Source organism: Anthonomus grandis, chromosome 22, assembly GCF_022605725.1.
Source record: "Anthonomus grandis grandis chromosome 22, icAntGran1.3, whole genome shotgun sequence".
NCBI classification, from domain to species: domain Eukaryota; kingdom Metazoa; phylum Arthropoda; class Insecta; order Coleoptera; family Curculionidae; genus Anthonomus; species Anthonomus grandis.
The window spans coordinates 31,123,261-31,144,248 of record NC_065567.1 but is presented as its reverse complement, the minus strand read 5'-3'; the positions used below and the strand labels follow the sequence as shown (position 1 = coordinate 31,144,248).

Sequence of the window (20,988 nt, the reverse complement as noted above, 5' to 3'; positions counted from 1 at the left end):
CAAATGAATAGCGTAATGGCCATTAAGTGCTCACAAAAAGCTACTAAAGAAAACATTTCCTACAGTGCAATAAATTTAAAACAAAACTCACTGGTTTTACGGGAGGTATCAGGAATAATCTGTGTTTATAGGACGGCTTTGCGGTTTAAATAAATCGCGCGAGATCCTAAATGTGGCCAGTATTTATTTTACACACGTTAACAATGTTATTTTCCAACTAATGGTCCATTTTCAACTGTCATAAAGTTACAATTTATATTTACAAAATGAGCTTTTGATCTCAGAAACTCGAGGGGATTTAGGCAGATATATTGAGTTGTTTGCCGGGGCCAACTTTTAAGTTATTTATTGCGGTTTTTCTTTCCAGTTAGCTCGACTATGTTTGATCATTATTTCTTTGTTTCAGCGAGTCGGTCGTTACCAGATACGATAAAAACCGAGGCGGGCGTGGCAGATCAGACCGAACCTGAGGATGGTAAAAACGATAAAAAAACGAAACGTCAAAGGAGGCAACGCACTCATTTTACCAGTCAACAACTTCAAGAGCTTGAAGCTACTTTTGCTAGGAATCGCTACCCGGATATGAGTACCAGGGAGGAAATTGCTATGTGGACTAATTTGACTGAGGCCAGAGTTAGGGTAAGCATTCATCCATTTATCATTATATTAATTAAAATCAAGAATATTTTAAAAATAAGTAAATCAATAATTTTGGCACTACACGTGTTGGGCGCCAAAATTACTTCCATTGAGGTTGACAATAAGAAAATATTAAGGGAGTACAGGGAGGTAGGTGTGCGCTTTCAAACTGTTATAAATGAAATTATCTTGAACTGAAAAATGAATAGAAAATTTGTATAAGGCTTGATACAGTAAAACAGATTGGTGAAATCAATACACATTTCGGTAAAACCGCTGAAGCCATCATCTTCCATTACCCCGGTATTTTATCTCTCGTTTCCGTTTTTCCCCCTCAGTCGTTCGGCGATGGGGATGATTTCGCCCCCCTGCGGTGGGCAACGACCCGTCTAATTGCGGCCACGATATGAAGATCAACGGAGTCCCCCATTGGCCCGTCCATGGCGGAAACAAAACGGGAAATCGAGCAGCAGGGGCAGGCAAAAAGGGGAGAAACACTCGACTGTTTCGAATCGGAGGGATTTTTCTTTTTATTTTCGCCGCGAGACGGGCCTTGGCGCTGGGAAATTGTACGTGTTTTTCACTTTTAATAACTCCGAGGGTCGGGACATGCGATATGACAGACGTGGAAGTATTTTATTGGAATGGCTGGAAAGCAATTATTTTTATGTTGGTTCTATATATCGGAGATTCTATTTTTGGGGTTATATTGATGTTTTTTTACGGCCACTAAGAGGTCTTCAAACAGAGTAATAAAGTAAATATCCTCATCTTTCTTTCACTCATTTTGATGCTTATTTTACGAAGTTCTAAAGGAGAATGTCCAAGACCAAGCTAAAAAATTGATTATTTCCGATTTGTCCCAAAAACCTCAAATCTGATGGGGTTTGGGTCTTGATGGGTAAAACTAGCTAAGAAAGTATTTGACTTGTAAAAATCGTTTTTCAAAAAAAATTTTTCTTTGAGAATAACTCCCATTTAAGTGCCTCAAGTTATCCTTAATAAACTAGCCAAAAAAATTGTACTGTAAACCCAATTTTCCATCTAATGACCAAACTTTTTAAACAAAACTGATCTGCCAAGAACCCTCTATAATACAGTAAAAGAATTACAAAAATATCTTACCCAGCTTAAAAGTTACATAAAAAAATACCTCAAAACCCTCCTTTTCTCTACTAAAAACTCACATCAAGAAATTTTAGTAAACAATGAAAAGCACCGCCCCCGGAAAAGTAGAATGCAAACTTTCCGACCCGAAAAACTAAACCCTCCAAAGATGTGCCCCATGATGAGAAGTTTGAAGTTCAAAAAAAATCACCCACACTGTTGGGCGCCAAAATATACCTAACGCGACAAAAATGATTAATTTTTTTTATGTTTGTTTAACTTTACACAGGGTTATTAAATCAAATAGGGTCATCTTCCTTTCACTCATTTTATTGCTCCGTAAAAGTTTGACGTATAAATAAGAAAATTTGAGTAGCGCAGACTAAAGAAAATTGATGTTTCTTTGAAAAAACCATATCTACCTACATACCTATCTTCGTTACTTTTATTGTAAAATATTATTTTCTTAGATCAAATGGGTCTGTCTTTGTTCGACTCATTGTAAAAAGTATGATTAAAGGTTTGAAGTAAAAATTAAATTTATCCACACTGTTGGGCGCCAAAATATATTAGATTCGACATAATGATTTTAAATTAATTTAATTTGGTTTAGGCTATATTGAGGTTTTTTCACTACTACTAAGAGGCCTTTAACCAGTTTAATAAATTAGATAGCGTCATCTTTTTTCCATTCATTTTAGTGCCGAACTTGCGATTTTCTTTGAAAAAACTGTACCTATCTTTATCGTTTTAAAAAATATATTTATCGGGATAATTCTTCCTCTTAATCTCACTAATCTCCTAAATCTTACCTAAAGTCATTATTCCTCTCTGTCGTACTTATATACTCGATTATCACACATAATTTTACGCCTTTGCCATATTCCTATACATGTCTTTGTTCTACATATTGTAAAATATAAATAATTACCGCAGTCAGTTTGGGAAGTTTCGCGTAGTAATAATAAGTGTAAAGAGAGACTTAAAGCAAATAATAATAATACAAAAAATAATAATAGTAAACATCATTTATTAAAATACCACAAAAAATAATACAGATAATAAGTGTGTTGATACATAAAAAAAATACAAATAACATTTATCCATATCCTAATTAGTTGTCATATAATACAAATAAAATATAATTAATAGTACCTTTAGCTCCAATATTATACAAAAAAACAATAATAATAACAAAAAAATAGTTAAAGTAAAAACAACGTATACAAAATAAAATTATCTACAATAAACAAAAATACATCAAATATGCAAAATTACAAATACATAATTTTTAATAAAATTTTTAGTAAAATTCACACCTCCTGTTGGGCGCCAATATATACCTATAATTGAACAATAATGACTTTAAAATAATACTATTAAATAGGTTAAAATATTTACAATTCCTTGTTAGAAGCTATAGCTCTCAAGACGCTATAGCAATTAATCATAAAAAACCTCCCTAAAAAGACATCCTGTATATTATAGTTGATATAGGTATCATATCAATGTGTTTTCAGGGTGAAATCATTTATTTTAATAGAGGGTTGCAGATGCAGAAAAAAAACTTCACCCACACTGTTGGGCGCCAAAATATACCTAATGCGACAGTGATGATTTGAAATTAATACTATTTTTTTTTTAGTAAGTTATACTGACTTATTTTTTGACAGCCATTAAGAAGTACTTAAACAGGGTATTGAATCAAATAGGGTCATCTTTTTTCCACTCATTTTAATTTTCTATGGAAGTTTGATAGAAGAGTTTTCATTGGAAAGACTATACCTACATAACTAATTAAAATATATATATAATTTTCTTACATTAATCTTTTTTGTCACACTCATACACTCGATTGTCAAATCCCTGTCTTTGTTGTACCTGGTTATTATCCCTGTCTGCTACACTTTAAACCGAATGTTTAAGGTGTCAAACTAATATTTGTATGTTGTGAAGTGAAGGGAGCATGAACATGATTTTCCTGACAAAATCCCTTAAATTTTTAAAATTTTATGTATTCATACAAAGGGGCAAACATTTCTTTTTTGACCCTAAAAAACCCTTTAATTTCCTCAAATAAAGTTATTATTCCTTTCAATACCACTCATATAGCTGACATTCTAAAATGGAGTAATTTGTGGCGAAAAATTTGAAATTTATTGGGATATTTCTTAAGCGATATGGTAATCATATGCCTTTAAGTTATGCAGAGATTTTTCAAATTAGACCTTCCTATGATTATAAGTGTATTTATATTTGCTTGGGTCTACATAAGTGATAATATAGGTCAATGTTTACGGCCTTTAGAAACAGTATATCCTGAAGTTTGGCAATAAGAAAACCTTTGCTTAGGTTTTGTAATTATGATGCCAAAGATCTTAGGCCTATTAGTATATTGCTAATAATATCAAAATTATTTGAGAGGCACAACTACAAACAAATAATTTCTTTTACAAATATATACAATATAATTCCGAATTATGAATCGGATTTTCGTAAAGATTTTAGCACAACTTGCTTAATTAATATATCCATGAGTGGAGGTCACCTGTTTGTATTTATTAGATCTTAGCAAAGCGTTTGATACCCTAAATAATAAAATTCTACTATCTAAACTTAGCTACTTTGGGCTATCAAATAATTCAATTAAATTAATGAAGAATTTTTTAATTATTAGGTCACGTTACGTTTTAATAAAAGTTGTTTGACTCAAGACAAATCGATGTATTTGGCAATGAAATTGCAGAATGTGGTAAATGTTCAACAGTCTGCTGATGTCTCCTAGTTGTATGTATCATTACCTAAAAATAATTGACAAAATCCTTAATTTAACTGTAACTTAGATTTAAATAATATTAATTAATTTGCATCTAAATATAATCTAAAATTAATGATTTAAAATCTTGTATTTGGTAATCAAATATCAAATAATTTTGTTATAAAAATAAATCATATTGGTATACTGCCGGTTACAGAAGCTAGAAATTTGAGTATTGATTTTGATAGGACCCTCTCATTTGAAACCCATATTAAGAATAAAATCAGCATAGCATAGATGCGTTTAAAAAAATATTTGTCCAACTAAAACCTAATATTATTTATGTAATATTTTAATTATATTTTTATTTGGTTATGGCGACATTGTGTACAATAATGCAATTACAGTAAAAGTTGCGAAATCTATCCAAAATACATGCGCTTTGACTACAAAGCGCCTATTACTCCATACCTAAATAAATATTTAATTTTATTAAGGGATTTTATTTATTTATATTATCATTTTTATTACAAGCGCTATTTCTTGAATATTTGATAAACCGGAAGTTTTCGATTTAATAAAAACCCATATATAAGTTATAGTCCATTTTATAATGCATAACTTAAATGTATATGACTTGCCATTTCTTATATGTAGTTTTTGGGCTAAATAACGTGTTTCAAATGCCCTATTAAAAAATCTGATTAAGCCGGGCCTAAAATCCCTTCAATAAAAAAACACACACACACACAGAGAGAGAGAACGGTGCATCGTTGACGTGCAGTTAAAACGAACACAAATCAAAAAGCCAGGTATAATGAACATGTCCAGATTGCACAGAGGGCCGCCTATTATATTTTGGTCCAATATGCACACATGGGCGAGTAGATGCGACAGCAGAGACACGGTCATCCGCGATGGCGATCGCGTTAATCCGCAGCAGATTTATGGTGTTAATATGGCGGGATTAGAGTGACGCTGTCTGCCGTACCTGCCACCGCTTGCCCGGTGAATAACGGCCGCCAGCGCTCAGCTACGTCGCTATGCTGCATTTATCTCATTATTGTATACCATGATTAACTGAGGTTTTAGGAATAGAGCGTGCATACTAATCAATTTACTGCCTGTTAACTATGCACACATTGTTTAATTTATGTGTTATCTACGTATATAATAATAATAATAATGATAATTCATTGAAAACTTAAACCGAAGCTTACAAAAGACGAAGCTGAAGCTAAGCTTTCTGTCTTAACCATAGGGTGATTGACAGCATATTTTAATGCACACAGTTTAACAAATAGATAAATGTAAAATGAAAATCCTGCAGTTTCTCTCTACTTATTTATTAAACATGATTGATTTTAATTCCCGACAAGTTTCGGACACAGTGGTGTCCATCATTAGGGGATACTAAAAGGAAATAGGTCTGAAGAAACTAATAAACAGACACACAGGAAAAAAATCTTAAAACTAATTTAAGGCACACTTACAAATAATTATTGGTATCAGTTATACGTCCCAAAAACCCTGTTTTTATTATAATTGTTTTTTTTTACAATAATAATAAATAGAGGGTTTTTGATATGTAATCAGACCCTAGGGCGTATAACTCATCCGCACAGTAATTTTTGATAAATCTCAATAAACTATGACGTTAACTCTCAAGATACTCATGTTTGTTCCATATTTTCATGCAGATCTGTACTAATACGACTCTCAATTTCTAGCAAGGCATCGTAGATATCTTTATTGATAAAATAGTATTAATTTATTTTTTTTTTTGGCATAAGATATATTTTGGCGCCCAACAGTGTGAATAATTTTTATTAAACTTCAGATTTATTATTATTATTATTGTAATCCTCTACCAGAATGATTGATTGCATCTTGAGAGCACATTGATACTTGTATCAATTCTAGTAAAGAAAATATTTTTTTAGGGAGTTTTTTGAATATCGAGAGCAAATTTGCCATTACATCTAACGAGGTACTATAAATATCTTAATTTATAAAATATTTAATAATTTAAAATGTTATTTTAGTGAGCCAGTTTGGTTTTTTTTTGGTTAAGTTGGATGTGCGGTCAAGTTTTTAGGATACATATCGAAGTACTTGGTAAATATCCTCAAAAACTAAATACTTAATGGAATCGTCAAAAGATAGACCAATGTTCTACTTAATACTGTTAAATGAAAAATCCTGATTTTTCTGTTCACCCTAATCAGGTCTAACATAGGCCGAAACTTTAGCAATAAAGAAAAATGATTTAAATGACTTGAATTTTACTCGACTTTACATCCAACTTAACCCTTAATACTGAGAAAATTAATTTAAAATATTTCGGGGTATATTTTGGCGCCCAACAGTATGAATGATTTTCTTTTTGAAAGACTTTAAACTTATTATTATATTAAATACTCTCTATAAGAAAGCACATCGAAACTTATACCAACTATAGTATACAGAATGTTTCTTAGAGTTTTTCTTAATTATTCTATAGCACTTTGAGAGCAAATCTGCCATTATGTGTAACAAGGATACGATGCCTTGATATCTAAAGTTATATACGATTTTTATATTAAAATAATTTTTGTCGCATTAGGTATAACTTGGCGCCCAACAGTGTGGGTGAATTGTTTTTGCTTGAATATATTCGACATTATTATTACATCTGCAACCCTCTATTATGATGAGCATATCAATAACTGTATTAAGTATTATATACAGGGTGTCTTTTTAGGGAGTTTTTCTAATAATGAATTGCTATAATTTCCCATTTCGCCTAACAAGGCATCGTAAATATCTTAATTTATATTCTGTTACACACCACGTTTGTTTATAATAAAATTAATGCAGTGGAAAATTGAATGCATGAACCAATAATGGGATCTATCAATAATTAGCCTAAAAAAGAATTACCAGAAAATCCTAGCTGCATACTTTTAGACTTCTGTTCTGATATGTCTATCAACTTTTAATTTCATGCCTTCGTATTCCCAACGCAATTCGGCTACTTCCTCTTTTCCCGTTAAAACTTCCTTACTAAATTCTCCAGCAGATCAGCAGGTGTTTGAAACACTAAAATCTTAAATTTTGATGAAATGTATACGCCCCTTACTGTCTAACTGCCACTATATAAGAATCGGCATGCGGATTGTCTAGGGGTAAAAGAAAACATCGTAGGGGTGCCACTAAATCGGCCTTGGCACGTGCAAATGCCCGTATAATTGAAAAGTTTGCCGCACGCAGGTCGACAACGTTAATTTGCGGCGGCGTGATTGATGACGGCCATTTTTATGACGCCTAATGAAAAACGTTTTGCATAATAATTCGGACCCCGATGATTTACGCGTCAATAATAACGCGTTACAGTTTAATTTCCTCCCCGTAAAGGTTATTGAATTTTTATTAGAAAAATGATACATTTTCAACTGTATTAAGGGCACTGGCCAAACAAAGTAACGAGTGCCTAAAGCAGTTTACTTAAGGCATTTTAAGATAAGGGCTTACGCGTCTCTTATTTACTTAGAGAGTCAACAGACACCATGTCTGGCTTGTACTACAAGAAGTTAAATACAGGCGGCAGCCAACATCAAAAAAGGTATCTGCTTCAATGTTGATAAAGTAACAATAATACTACGTTAAGTGTGTTATTTTAGCATAACTTAAATGGATTCTATAGCCATATTAAACTGAAAATCTCTAATTTTCTAAAAATTTACTGAGGATCGTAACTTAATGCATAACTTAAATGTATATGAAGCTGATTTTATAAATATGCCACAGCTGCTTTAAAAGAGGAAATTTTCGGTCATGCATAACTTAAACAGATAGGATAGTTGTCTGTTGCCCTGTAATAAGCATTTAAAAACAAAAAAACGCAAAAAAACACCCTGTATCTATTTACAGTTTCATTGGTTGATGAGGCGTGAGAATATGTGGCGAAACTAATGCGATTAAGGGGTATGAATTCAGGGCAAGAAGGGAGGACCGAGTCGTGTGCTGATACGCTTGTTAAAAGGCAATTTGGAAGTTTTCCGGGGTAGTGATTCTAATTGAGATGTTAACGTGCTCTGTAAGATACTTTTCCCATGACAAACGTTCATTTATAAAAACATTAAATAACCCCTAAAATGATTTTACTTGAGCACCAGAAATTGGTGTATTTCTGTATATTCTTAGGCTAATTATTGATAGATCCCATTATTGGTTCATGCATCCAATTTTCCACTGCGTTAATTTTAGTATAGACAAACGTGGTGACTGTGATTGAATGGTCAAGGCGAAGGGAAACAAGCCAAGTGTTAATAACAGAATATAAATTAAGATATTTACGAGGCCTTGTTAGGCGAAATGGGAAATTCGCTCTTAAAATGCTATAGCAATTAATCATTAGAAAAACTCCCTAAGAAGACACCCTGTATACTATACTTAATACAGGTATCAATAATAGAGGGTTGCAGATATAAAAATAATGTCGAATTTATTTTTTTTTTAAATTACCCACACTGTTGGGCGCCAAATTATACCTAATGCGACAAAAATTATTTTAATATTATAATCGTATATAACTTTAGATATATACGATGCCTTATTACACATAATAGGAGAATTTCTCTTAAAGCACTATAGCAATTAATCATTAAGAAAAAGTCTAAAAAAAATATTCTGTCCACTATAGTATATACAAGTTTTGATGTGCTTTCTGATAGGGAGTTTCTAATATAATAATGAGTTTAAAGTCTTTTAAAAAGAAAATTATCCATACTGTTGGACGCCAAAGTATACCCCAAATTAATTTTTTGAGTTTTAAGGGTTGGATGTAGAGTCAAGTAAAATTCAAGCCGGTTAAAACTTTTTTTTATTGTCAAAGTTTCGGCTTATGTTAGGCCTTCTTCAGGGCGAACAGAAAAAAAGGCTTTTTGTTTGACAGTATAAAATAGAAAATTGATGAATCTTTTGACGATTCCATTAAGTATCGGTATATTCTATACCTTGAATGCTAGTACCAGTAGTATACCTTGTGTACTACACCTTTGATATAGGTATCAATGTGCTCTCAATGAAATCATCCTGATAGAGGTAAAATTACCTGGCAGTAAAAAATTACCTACACTGTTGGGCGCCAAAATATACCTAATGCGCTAAAATTATTTTTAATTAATTCTATTTTATCAATTCAGATATTTACGATACTTTTCTAGATAGTGGCAATAGAAAATTTGCTATTATAAAAGGCTGCAACAATTAATTATAAATAAAAAAAATGCAATGTCTTCCTTAAAAAAATACCTTTTATACTATAATTAATACAGGTATCAACGTGCTTACAGGATGAACCTGGTAAAGGGATGCAAATGACATGATAAAGTAGAAATTTTCACATTGTTGGGCGCCAAAATATACTTAGTGCAACAATAATACTTTTTATTAAGGTGTTTTTATTTAAATAAAAAACAAATACAAATACATAATTAATCAGTACATAGAAAATAATGGCAAAGTCTAGACCCTAGGGCTACTCTTTATACGTGTTAATCATCCTGTTAACGTATAAAGAGAAATATTAAAAAAGAAAAACAATTATTTTTAAAAACATTATTTGGTTCTCTGATAAAAACACAAAAAGAGGTATAGTGCCAGAATTAAATGCTCAACATCCTTGCACAAATAAAGAAAATGAGTTTAAAATTAAAAAAAAATTCATCCACACTGTTGGGCGCCAAAATGTACCCAATGCGACAAAAATTAAAACTTGCTCTTAAAATTCTATAGCAATTAATTATTAAAAAACTCACTAAAAAACCCCTTGTATACTTTGGTTATAGGTATATATGTAGGTAAAACTATTCATCCTGTTAGAGGGTTGTAATGATGAGTTTGAAATTTTTCAAACGAAAATTCATCCACACTGTTGGGTGCTAAAGCATATTTAATGCGACAATTATGATTTTAAATGAATGCAATTTTTTTTCGAATTGTTCATTACTGGTATACAGGTATCAATGTGCTCATTAGAGTGAAATCATTCATCTTGGTCGAGAGTTCAAAATATAATAAAGAAATTGAAGTTTAAAAAGAAAACACCCACCCTGTTGGGCGCCAAAATATACCCAACGCGACAAAAATTATTTTAAATTAATACTACTTTTTAAATTAAAATATTTACGATGCCTTGCGTAATTGAAAATTTACTCTCAAAATGCTATAGTAATTAATTAATAAACTCCATAAAAAGATATCCAGTATACTATAGTTGATACAGGTGTAAACGTTCTTATCAAAGTGAAATCATTCATCTTGGAAAGGGTTGTATTATATAATGATTGGGCGCCAAAGTATACGTAATACTACATTAATGCGTCTAAATTTACACTATTTTCTTTTTTGGGTTATATGTATGTTCTTTTAATTGCTACTAAAAGGGCTTTAAACAGAGTAATAAACTAAATAGAATCATCTTTCTTCCACTCATTTTAATGCCCAATTTTCGTTTTCTTTTAAAAAACGATCTATACATATCTATCTTTATTACACTTATTGTAAAATATATAAAATTACCGCAATGGTACTTCTGAAAGTTTGACGTAATGATGAGAAGAAGGATGACAAATAGGAAATTTAAAAAAAAATAAAATTGACCCACACTGTTGGGCGCCAAAGTATACCCAATGCTACAACAATGATTTTAAATTATTACTATTTTTCATTTTAAATGAACCATACAAAAAAGCGAATGCCAATATAAAGTTGCAGTAGTCCCGTTAAAATAAAGGGATGTTTTCAGACAGGACGTTGGTCATTCACTGAAGATTTATGGGAGCTTAAAGGGAAGCGCAACGTGGCCAACGAAAATCCACACCCTTTATGGCGCGATTATTGAAAATATCTGAAATATCCATAACTCATGTTCCAGGTTTCGCTATTCAAATGCGGATTTTACCCGGCGGGTGGATTTGCATTTATCTATAAAAGATGTCCGCGCTGCATCTTTGATTATTGAATATCCGACATTAAATAAGTCCGGATTTTTTCCATGTAAAACGAACACAAGAAAACAACAACACGGCCATTATATTGGGCCGTTATTGATCACTGAGCTGATTAACAAGTCATACGTGGAGCTTTCGCTTTGCGGGGGGGCGATATATTGCAGCACCCCCCGCATGGCCTGTCCAGCATAATAAACCCCAGTACTGGCGTTAATATTATATTATCTTATGGTTTTCACATTTATCTCTTTATTATATCTCGTAATCGAAATCAATTAAAATATATAATTTAAATGCCTACATAATGGGCTAATATATTGTGTTTTTAGTGTTGTACTAGCAAACCCAAAAGGACCTTTTGGGGAAGCTGAGAGCTTTATGGTGTCGTAAAAATAACATTGACACTATATTATGGGTTATTGGCTGGCTAATTATAGTTATTTTTATAGTTAGGGCAACTTGGCAATTTTAATGTTCCTGGATAGGTAGCACATATATTCCAAAAATGTCCTCTTATGAACAAATTTGCCTCTCACCCAATGTGAAATAAAACATTAAAAAAATTTAATTGCCTTCTGAGTTAGGCCCAAAAATGTCTATACAGATAAAATCAATACCAAATATTCTATGTATGTGAAACATTGGTGGTATATTCTCAACTGAAGTTTTAATTAAAATCATTTTTTTAATTAATCCAACTCATCCGAAAAAAAAACATAATAATGGTGTTGAAAATCAGACCTTAAATCCGGATTCCGATCGGATTATATCGGCTGCCATTAGTAAATCCATCGAGCGTTTGCGTTAATACTCTCTTTAGAACGGAATACCGGCACATGGCAGGCGAAATAACCTAAATCTAAAGATAAATATTGAATACATCTCACTAAATTCCTATTTATTGGGGGATTAGGGCATGGGAATTCAAGCTATTTGTTAGCGAACACGGTGGTTTCTATTAAATTTGATTTTACAGTTCACGTTTGATAAACGCGTCGACTATAAATTAAAGTCAAAACGCATTATTGGGCGGTGTTTACTTTATTAAATGAAATTAGTGTTGACATGGGAATGATGCCTGGGTTGGTCGATTTTCTCTGATAACAATATCATCGATTAGTCGAGCCGAACTGGGATAAAAATTTAGAACATAACGGGAAAAGCTGGCATAACTTAAATGGATACCATGTATTTAACATGTCTAAGGAAGGATGTTTATTTTATGATTATCTATTTATTTTTTTCCTTCTTTCCTAGGTAAAGAAAAAAAAATCAAAATATTTTTGTCTTTTTTTCTAATGCATAACTTAAATGAATATTATATACATAGTACTAAATAAAAATAAAATTGCTTTAAGACTTTGGAATCCATAGTTTCTATATTCAAGTCTTAATATGTTTAAGGTTTTATAATTCCAAAAAATCTATTTTTTTTATCTCAACTAGAAGCCAAAAATTGTTTATATTAAAAAAAAATAAAAAAGCAACTTCTTGGAAAAACCAAATACTTTAATTATAGGGAAGAAATAAAAAAATCTTTAATTTTTATAGAAGAAACTGCAGAGAAAAATGCCTGGAAGAAATACAAAATTACTTTAAGTGCATAAAAAAAATAATAAAAAAAGTAATTTAACTGGCTGAAATGAAGTACTAAAATTAGTGACTAAAAATAAATTGATTTAATTGCGTGAAAAATTTACTTTCACTTTTTGGAACATTTAAGAAAAATTAATTTAACTGTAGGAAAGAAACATACAATTGTACCCGTTGCCTAGGCAAACCCAAATTCCTTGATATCTATAAAAGAAACTGTAAAAAATAGAGCTCCTTTGGTCCTAAACTGCCTAAAATAGCAAAAATCATGTTTTTTTCCAGGCAGTTAAAAAAACAATTTTAAAATGTTTTTTATTTACCAATTGTTTATCTTTCAGACAGTTGAAGAAATATCCAAGAAAATTACGTTGTTTTAGGTAGTCAAAATGTTTTCATTCTCAACTGCCTAGAATACATAAAATAATGTTTTCTTCCAGGCAGTTGAAAAAATATCCAACAGTCCAAATTTTTCCACACTCAGCTGCCTAGAATACATTAAAAAATCATATTTTTTCAAGGCAGTTAGAAAAAAGTCTGAATAAAAATGTTTTTTTCTCACTAAGTGTTTGAAATAGATGAATCAATTTTGTCTTCCAGACAGTTGAATAAAAATCCAAAAAAAATTATGTTATCTTTCAGGCATTTCAAATTTTTTCATTCTTAACTGCCCGGAATACATAAAATAGTGTTTTCCTTCCGGCACTTAAAGAAACTTAAAAAAAATGTTTTTCTTTAACAATTGCCTAAAATAAATTAAATTAATCAATTTTGTTTTCCAGGCGGTTGAAGAAAAACCCATAAAAATTATGGTTTCTATTAGGTATTTCAGCTTGTTTGGTCCTAAACATCCTGGAATAGAAAACATCTTAATTTATTCCAGGCAGCTGATTTTTTTTATCAATTTTATCTTTCAGGTAATTGAAGAAAAATCCAAAAAAATTATGTTGTCTTAGGCAATCGAAATTTTTTCATCCTTAACTGCCTAAACGACATAAAATAATGTTTTCTTCCAGAAAATTAAAGAAATATATTTTTCTCAGCAATTGCCTGGAATTGTTCAATTAATTTTTATCTTTCAGGCAGTTGAATTTTTTTTATCTTCAGCTACCTTAAATATATAAAATAAAGTTTTATTCCAGGCAGTTAAAGAAACATCCAAAAAAATTATGTTTTTTCTAAGCAACTGCCTGGAATAGATTAAACATTTGTCCCAACATAACCCACTCCAACCTAACCCAATAACAGGCAGATTGAAGGGAGTTTTGTTTTTGAAAAATAAATATTCTTTAGAGTTTATTGTATTTTATTATATCTCATGTTACTTTTAATCCGGTTCAAGATATAAACATTATTTAAACAATAATACATTGTGAGTGATTCCTGTGGTTTTTAAATAACGGACTGAAGTAAAAACATGATTTTGATTATTATATAGAGTTTCTTTTTCTTTTGACATTTTTAGAGCATGCTTATTCACCGCATTTTTCTATACTTAATTTTCTTAAAATCAAATAATTTTTTCGGAATCTAAAAAAATTATTTGCAAAAAAAGCTTAGTCATAGTTCTTTGATCTACATTACGCTATAGTATACATTTAACGACTATTTTTAGAAATCATGTTTATATAGCACATCGGTAAGGTGCACATTAGTCATGATTTTTTTTTTAATAATTATTTTCTTAAAGAACAAATTATTGATGTTATAATTTTTAACCGTATATATTGTTGTAAAGAAATAATCTAAAATTTATGAGCTCAATGATTTTAACTCATTCACGTTTTTTTTTGTAAAGTACAAGTAATGAAAGCGCTATGCACTTATTAACATATTACTTCTTACGCTGAATACTTGTCTTTATTTAATTTCAATTTCTCCATAAACTTCAACTTTACTAACAATTTTATTTTCTTCTAGGTGTGGTTCAAGAACCGCCGCGCAAAATGGCGTAAACGTGAACGCAACGCAATGAACGCAATGAACGCAGCAGCCGAATTCAAAACCGGTTTCGGTTCGCAATTCAACGGACTTATGCCTACCATAGGCGAAGACAGCTTCTACTCCTATTCCACTTACAATAACTGGACGAAGGTCCCTAGCCCTTTAGGCACCAAACCTTTTTGGCCTGTGGTACCATCGAACCACCACCAAAGCCCCGTAAACTGCTTTAACGCAGCTACTTCTGTCGCTTCCATGGGGGGTGCCGCGAGTTCAATGTTACCTGGTGGAATGTCAAATTTGACCAGCACACCCTCCGCTCAACCCTGTCCTTACACCACTCCGGCAAACCCTTACTCTATGTACCATCATAGGACAACCGCGGAACCTTGTACAGCGATGTCTTCGAGCATAGCGTCGCTTAGGTTAAAAGCTAAACAGCATACTGGCTTCGTGAGCTATCCTAGTGTTAGTCCAGTCCGGTCAGCTTCGGCAGGGTTACAGGCTTGTCAGTATGCAGGTACTGGAATTGGGGTGGGTGAGAGGCCGGGCTGAGAGGAGGGGGTGGCCCTTGAGGGCCATGTTGTGATGAAACATGAGGACCAGGATGATTAAGCTTGTGACGTCGATCACAAATGTTGTTTTTTTTTATTTCGTATAATTATTTCATAGAGTGTGGGAGAAAAAAGGTGATGCATGTATTGCGATTTCGAGAGTTAGAGAGAGGAGAAAATATCCTTCAGTTTTTTGGCAAATTATTATGTGCTCAATTTACGAGGTTTCAGTTTTTTGAAACCATTATCATTTTTTTTAACGCACGCCACTAAAACAAAATAATTTTTTTTTGATAATCGTTTACCTCTGTCTAACAAATTTCCGAAAACGCAATATTTTCATTACCAATTTTAGCACACTGTACAGGGTGCGTCAATAAAACGCACAGCTAAGGTAAGTCAAAAATATCTATAGCAAAGTTGTAGGATTGCCTACAAATAAAAATTACTTTTACTTATACAGGTGGGTGTCAATTTTTTTCAAATTGAACACCCTGTATAATATTCCACAAAATGTTTAGGCATTAAGAGAGATTTGCTTTGATATAACATTTATAAAATTTGCATAAGTTGTAAATATAATAATGCAATTGAAGTTTAAAAAAAATGCATCCACACTGTTGGGCGCCAAAATATATCAAATGCGACAAAAATTATTTTAAATTAATTTTGTTTTTTTTTACACGCTGACACGATTTACGTTGCCTTGTAACACGTAATAGGAAATTTGCTCACAAAATGCATGCGGTGCAATAAACAATACAATAATTGATTTTTCTCGATTTTTCCAAAATTAAATACGTTAGGTTTCAAAATTTTTAAATACCCCCGGTATATTTTTATTTTATTAAATTTATCTGTGAAAAACCCTAATTTTTTGTGTAAGGTAAGCACCAAAAACGTATTTTTAAATCCCTTTATTAAGAATTTACACCAAATTTAAAATAAATACTATTGCTACAACTAAATATTGTAATTGCTATTACACACTTGAAACAGTAACTAAATAACCTCATTTACGATCAAAAATACTTATGTCAAACTACAGGCACACCTCAATATTAAGCGCCTTAGGTTTTTGAAAAAATCAATTAACCCTGTTTCTTAAGAGATATCAATTATTATCTCCAAATCGATTTTTACTTATTTCAATTTTTTTATATTATTAATACGAGCATTGGACAATAGGGAAGTCACTTACAAGATATTCCAAGTAAAAGCCAGAATTTATCATTGACTTTGTTAATAACTGCCGACATTTACCTAAACTTTTTTGATTTGTGTATAACATAATATGATTCATCCAAAAAAAAAATTGTTTTATAGACTGTACCTTTTCTACTAAGCAAAAAAATTGAATACATTATACAAACATTACTCAATCCATAAGTTTATAATTCCAGACAGTTGAACCATACGTTTTGTTATATTTTAGGCAGTTAAACCAGAACTAGAGCCTGCTTTAATTTATTTCCTGAAATACAAAAAAAAACCATAACTAAACTGTGCCTGGAATAACAAAACTAATACGAAATGATGGCTCTATTGCCTAGAATATTTTTTTAAAGATTCTTAGACACAAAACATACATATTTTGTTATTTCAGGCAATTAGGCCATTAATTAATTAATTTATTTTTAAAATATTATTACATTATAAATTGTGCTTAATACGACCTCCTCAATTTTTTACCTGTACACAAAATAAAATAAATGGTATAGGGCATAGTTAACAAAAAATTAATTTTTTTAACATTTTATTGCGTATTTAATTTTGACAAATTCGAACATTTTTAATAAACACTATCAAATACAAAATGACAAAATATTACTGCTAGTCTTTAACACGTATTTTAGACTTACTGTGTTAATTTCGGTTATATAAAGATAGAGCTCTCTTCATCAAAGCATTTTGTGAAATAATATACTTGCATTAAAAAAATACAAATGTTAACACCTTGTATATGTAAAAATATTTTTAGTTTTTAGATTTTTGGTAACCCTACAACTTTACTATAGTTTGCTCTATGTCGTGTAATTTAGACACATCCTGTATAGTGGAATCGGTTTAAGGGTTAATAGTAATTATTGCGTGCTAAACGAGGGTGGAAATTTTTTGAATTTATTTATTTTATAAAACCAAATAACCTAAAAATAATAAAAAATTACTACCCTTAAGCTTTTTTGTACCCTTAAACGGATTCCAAATGTTTATCTACGAAAACAGCAATAGAACCTAAATATAGCCACCCCCCCATATTTAAAAAAAATCATAGCTCTTAAAGTCATTAATTAAATTCACACAATTTTACAGTGAATTCACAAAAGCCATTTGCGGGTGAATAAACTGTAAAACTCACACTTTTCGTTGTAAATTTTGTAAATGTCCTTTATAAATTGAAATCAGTGTAAAAAATAAACGTTTGTTAGTGCAAATCAATGAATTTGTATGTATATAGAGACTTTTTCAAATTTTTATTGTGTTTCATTAGGCAGAAATACGTGATTTTCACAGGGTGCAGAATGACACCCTGTATAAATTCGTTTACGTTCTATTTAAGCTATGGATGTGCCAAATTATACAATGTTCAGTGCCAAATTTCCAACCCAAAGAGCCAACCTATTGCGCATGTATTAATCATATTATTATAGTTTGTTAATAAATAAAATTTTGTTGATTTTTGTTTTTGGTTAGTTATTTTTAGTTAGCTTTAAGTTAGTGCAATTTTGTATTACTGCCATATTAAATAAAAATTAGGTCGAGCTGTATATATGGATTTACTAATAATTATTTTTATGCGGTAGCATTTGTTTGAGAAGAAAATAGACAGTGAAATTTAATTTGTCAGTTAGGATTAATCCTGAAATAATTTAAGTAAGAACGGGTCACTTTGTCTCTCCAGCTCCTTGTATATTATTATAATGTTCTTGACATGTGCCATATAACACGTTCTATAAACAGTTGTAAATATTTTATTATTATCTATTTCTTAAGAGATTAGAAACCTTATTATGTAAGTTAATTACAAGGCTGCTAGGTGCAATTTTTAGTTACCAGAAATATATAATGAAGTATATATTTATACATAGATTTTCAGCTGACAGCTGGAAGTGTTTGTATGGTATTTATACGTCAAATAAGGCGCTCCCCCTGTTTTAAAATCTGTACTACTAAAATATAATTGTTTGTTGGTAAATGGTGTAAAATATCTAATAGTTTGTGAAACTGTAAAAATTAATATCGTACTGTTGTAGGTACTTTGAAGATAAAAATATACTCTGTGCATATCATCTGTATAACAGTGTTTTAAGATTTTCAGTCATCTAGTCATAATAAATAAATTCTTAAATAGACTATTTTTTGTTTTTTTTTTATTATAAATAAAACCACCGTATTCACAATACGTCCATGTCCTTTAATTTTTTTTCCACAAAATAAGCTCTTGAGTATACACCTTAATAAAAAGTGAGAGCTTCCAAACTAACCCTTTAATAAAATTAAAAAAAAAGACTAAATTAATAGCATCATCCCTTAAAGTAAAAAAATTATTAAATTGCCCCCTAAAGAACAACTGATTAACCATATTTTTAACCACCCCGCACGCTGTTTTTTTATACAAAGCGCGAAGCGATCCCGAGGGGCATATTTCGTGGCACTCAGTCCCCATAATGTTTCATTAACCCCCTAACTTGAAATAATAGCATATAATGTCAGCCTATTCTACCCTCTCACGTTACATTTGTAGTCGAATCCAATAAAGATAAATATTAGCATAATCAAAAAAAGGGCGAGGGCCTTTATGACCTGTCGAAGAAGATGTGAACACTGATTCGGGTTGTATAGATTTTAAAGGTGCATTCAGTTATAAGGAGGAAGGAAATCAGGATACTATGAAACAAGATGAAGAAGAAGACGAAAAAGGAGGAAGAAAATGGTAATGGTGTGTAGTGTAAAAAGAAACAGAAAATGTTCAAGTGGTTGCTAAATTTGATGGTTCTTAGACCTTTGCTGACAAAATTGCCTCTAACTCAAAAAAGATTGTGAGGTACAAAAAACGTTATTATATGAAGCTATTGGTTATGGAATACATTTTATTCGGCTAAAACTTTCTTAAAAATATCTAATTTTTTCATGGAAATGTTCTCAGGAAAAGTTAAAACTTACTAAAAAAATTATCCAAAAGAATATATGTGTTAATTGGGTATATGTTACCCTTGCTAACGAAAAAGTCGGTTATAATGTACTGGGTTGATGAAAGTATTATAATTTTATTAAATTTTGTAAAATTTATTGAATTTTATATGTAGCTTTTTTTAATGCTAAATAAAGATTATTATTATAATAATTAATATTATATTATTTAAAAAGCCCGAGCCCAAAGTGCCCTAACTGCGCAAATCCTTAACCTAGAATCACGTGTTTACCCTCAAATTCATCCTCAAAAAATCCCTTATATTTAGATATAATAAATATCGAAATATTTTAGACGGTTCCAAAGATAATTGCCCAAACAAATATCCATCTAAAAATTAAAATTTTTATATAAAAAGTAGAAAATTTGGAGGCTTTTGGACCTTTTCAAGGTTGCCCGAACATAATTATGTCAATTTTGGCTCAATTTCCATATATATTATTTTAAATTAAAGGGTTTTTAATAGCGAACAAAAAAGGTCATTATAAAAATGTTCATAAAATTAATTTGTTCCAAGTGAAGATTGGCTACTTTTCTGAAACAATAGCCATAAATATGCCAATTTCGATTAAATTTATTATATAAATTTAAGGGTTTCTAACAGAAAATAAAAAAGATTCTTATGAAAATGTTGATAAAAAAATTGTTTTTAATTAAATTTGTTCCAAATCAAGGTTGAACAAGTTCCTTAAGAAATAGCCATAAATACGCCAATTTTGACCCGATTTTTATAAAACTTATTTTATAATGAAAGTTTTTTCATAAGGAACGAAAAAGGTACTTATGAAAATGTTGATAAAATTAAAAAATTAATAGTTTTTAAATGGATTTTTTCGAGTCAAGGTTGTCCAATTTCTTTGTTTTTGTTTGTTTCAGTTTTTTTGTACTTTAAACGTTTATTTTTTTTAAAAAGTTCTTATACGAAACATTATGGAAATCCTCTAAGAAAAAGTCAAAATTTGTTAAAAAATGCCCCAACCAAAACTGTCCTAACTACGTAAATCCTTAACCTAAAATCAAGTTTTTACCCTCAAATCCATCCTCAGGAACTTTCCTATATTGGAATACAAAAAACATGAAAATATCTTAAGCGGTTCCAAAGCTACGCCCAAAAATATTCTGGTGAACATAAAAATTTTGGTGTAGCGAGTTCCCTTATTAAGGCTATTGGATTTCCTAAAAAATTGCCATAATTATGCTAATTTTAGCCTG

At 30.9% G+C, this 20,988-nt stretch overlaps 1 protein-coding gene across 4 annotated transcripts in view; it reads left to right on the top strand.

The window, feature by feature from the left end:
* LOC126748198 (pituitary homeobox homolog Ptx1) overlaps nt 1–18,937 on the top strand; it is a 67,826-nt gene extending 48,889 nt beyond the window's left edge. For all 4 annotated transcript variants that reach the window (XM_050457260.1, XM_050457263.1, XM_050457261.1 and 1 more), the window contains exons 4-5: nt 407–639; nt 15,010–18,937. In XM_050457260.1, coding sequence (XP_050313217.1) covers nt 407–639; nt 15,010–15,585 — 809 coding nt within the window. In that variant the 3' untranslated portion in view covers nt 15,586–18,937. The remainder of the gene's footprint in view (nt 1–406; nt 640–15,009) is intronic.
* Nucleotides 18,938–20,988: the final 2,051 nt, after the last annotated feature.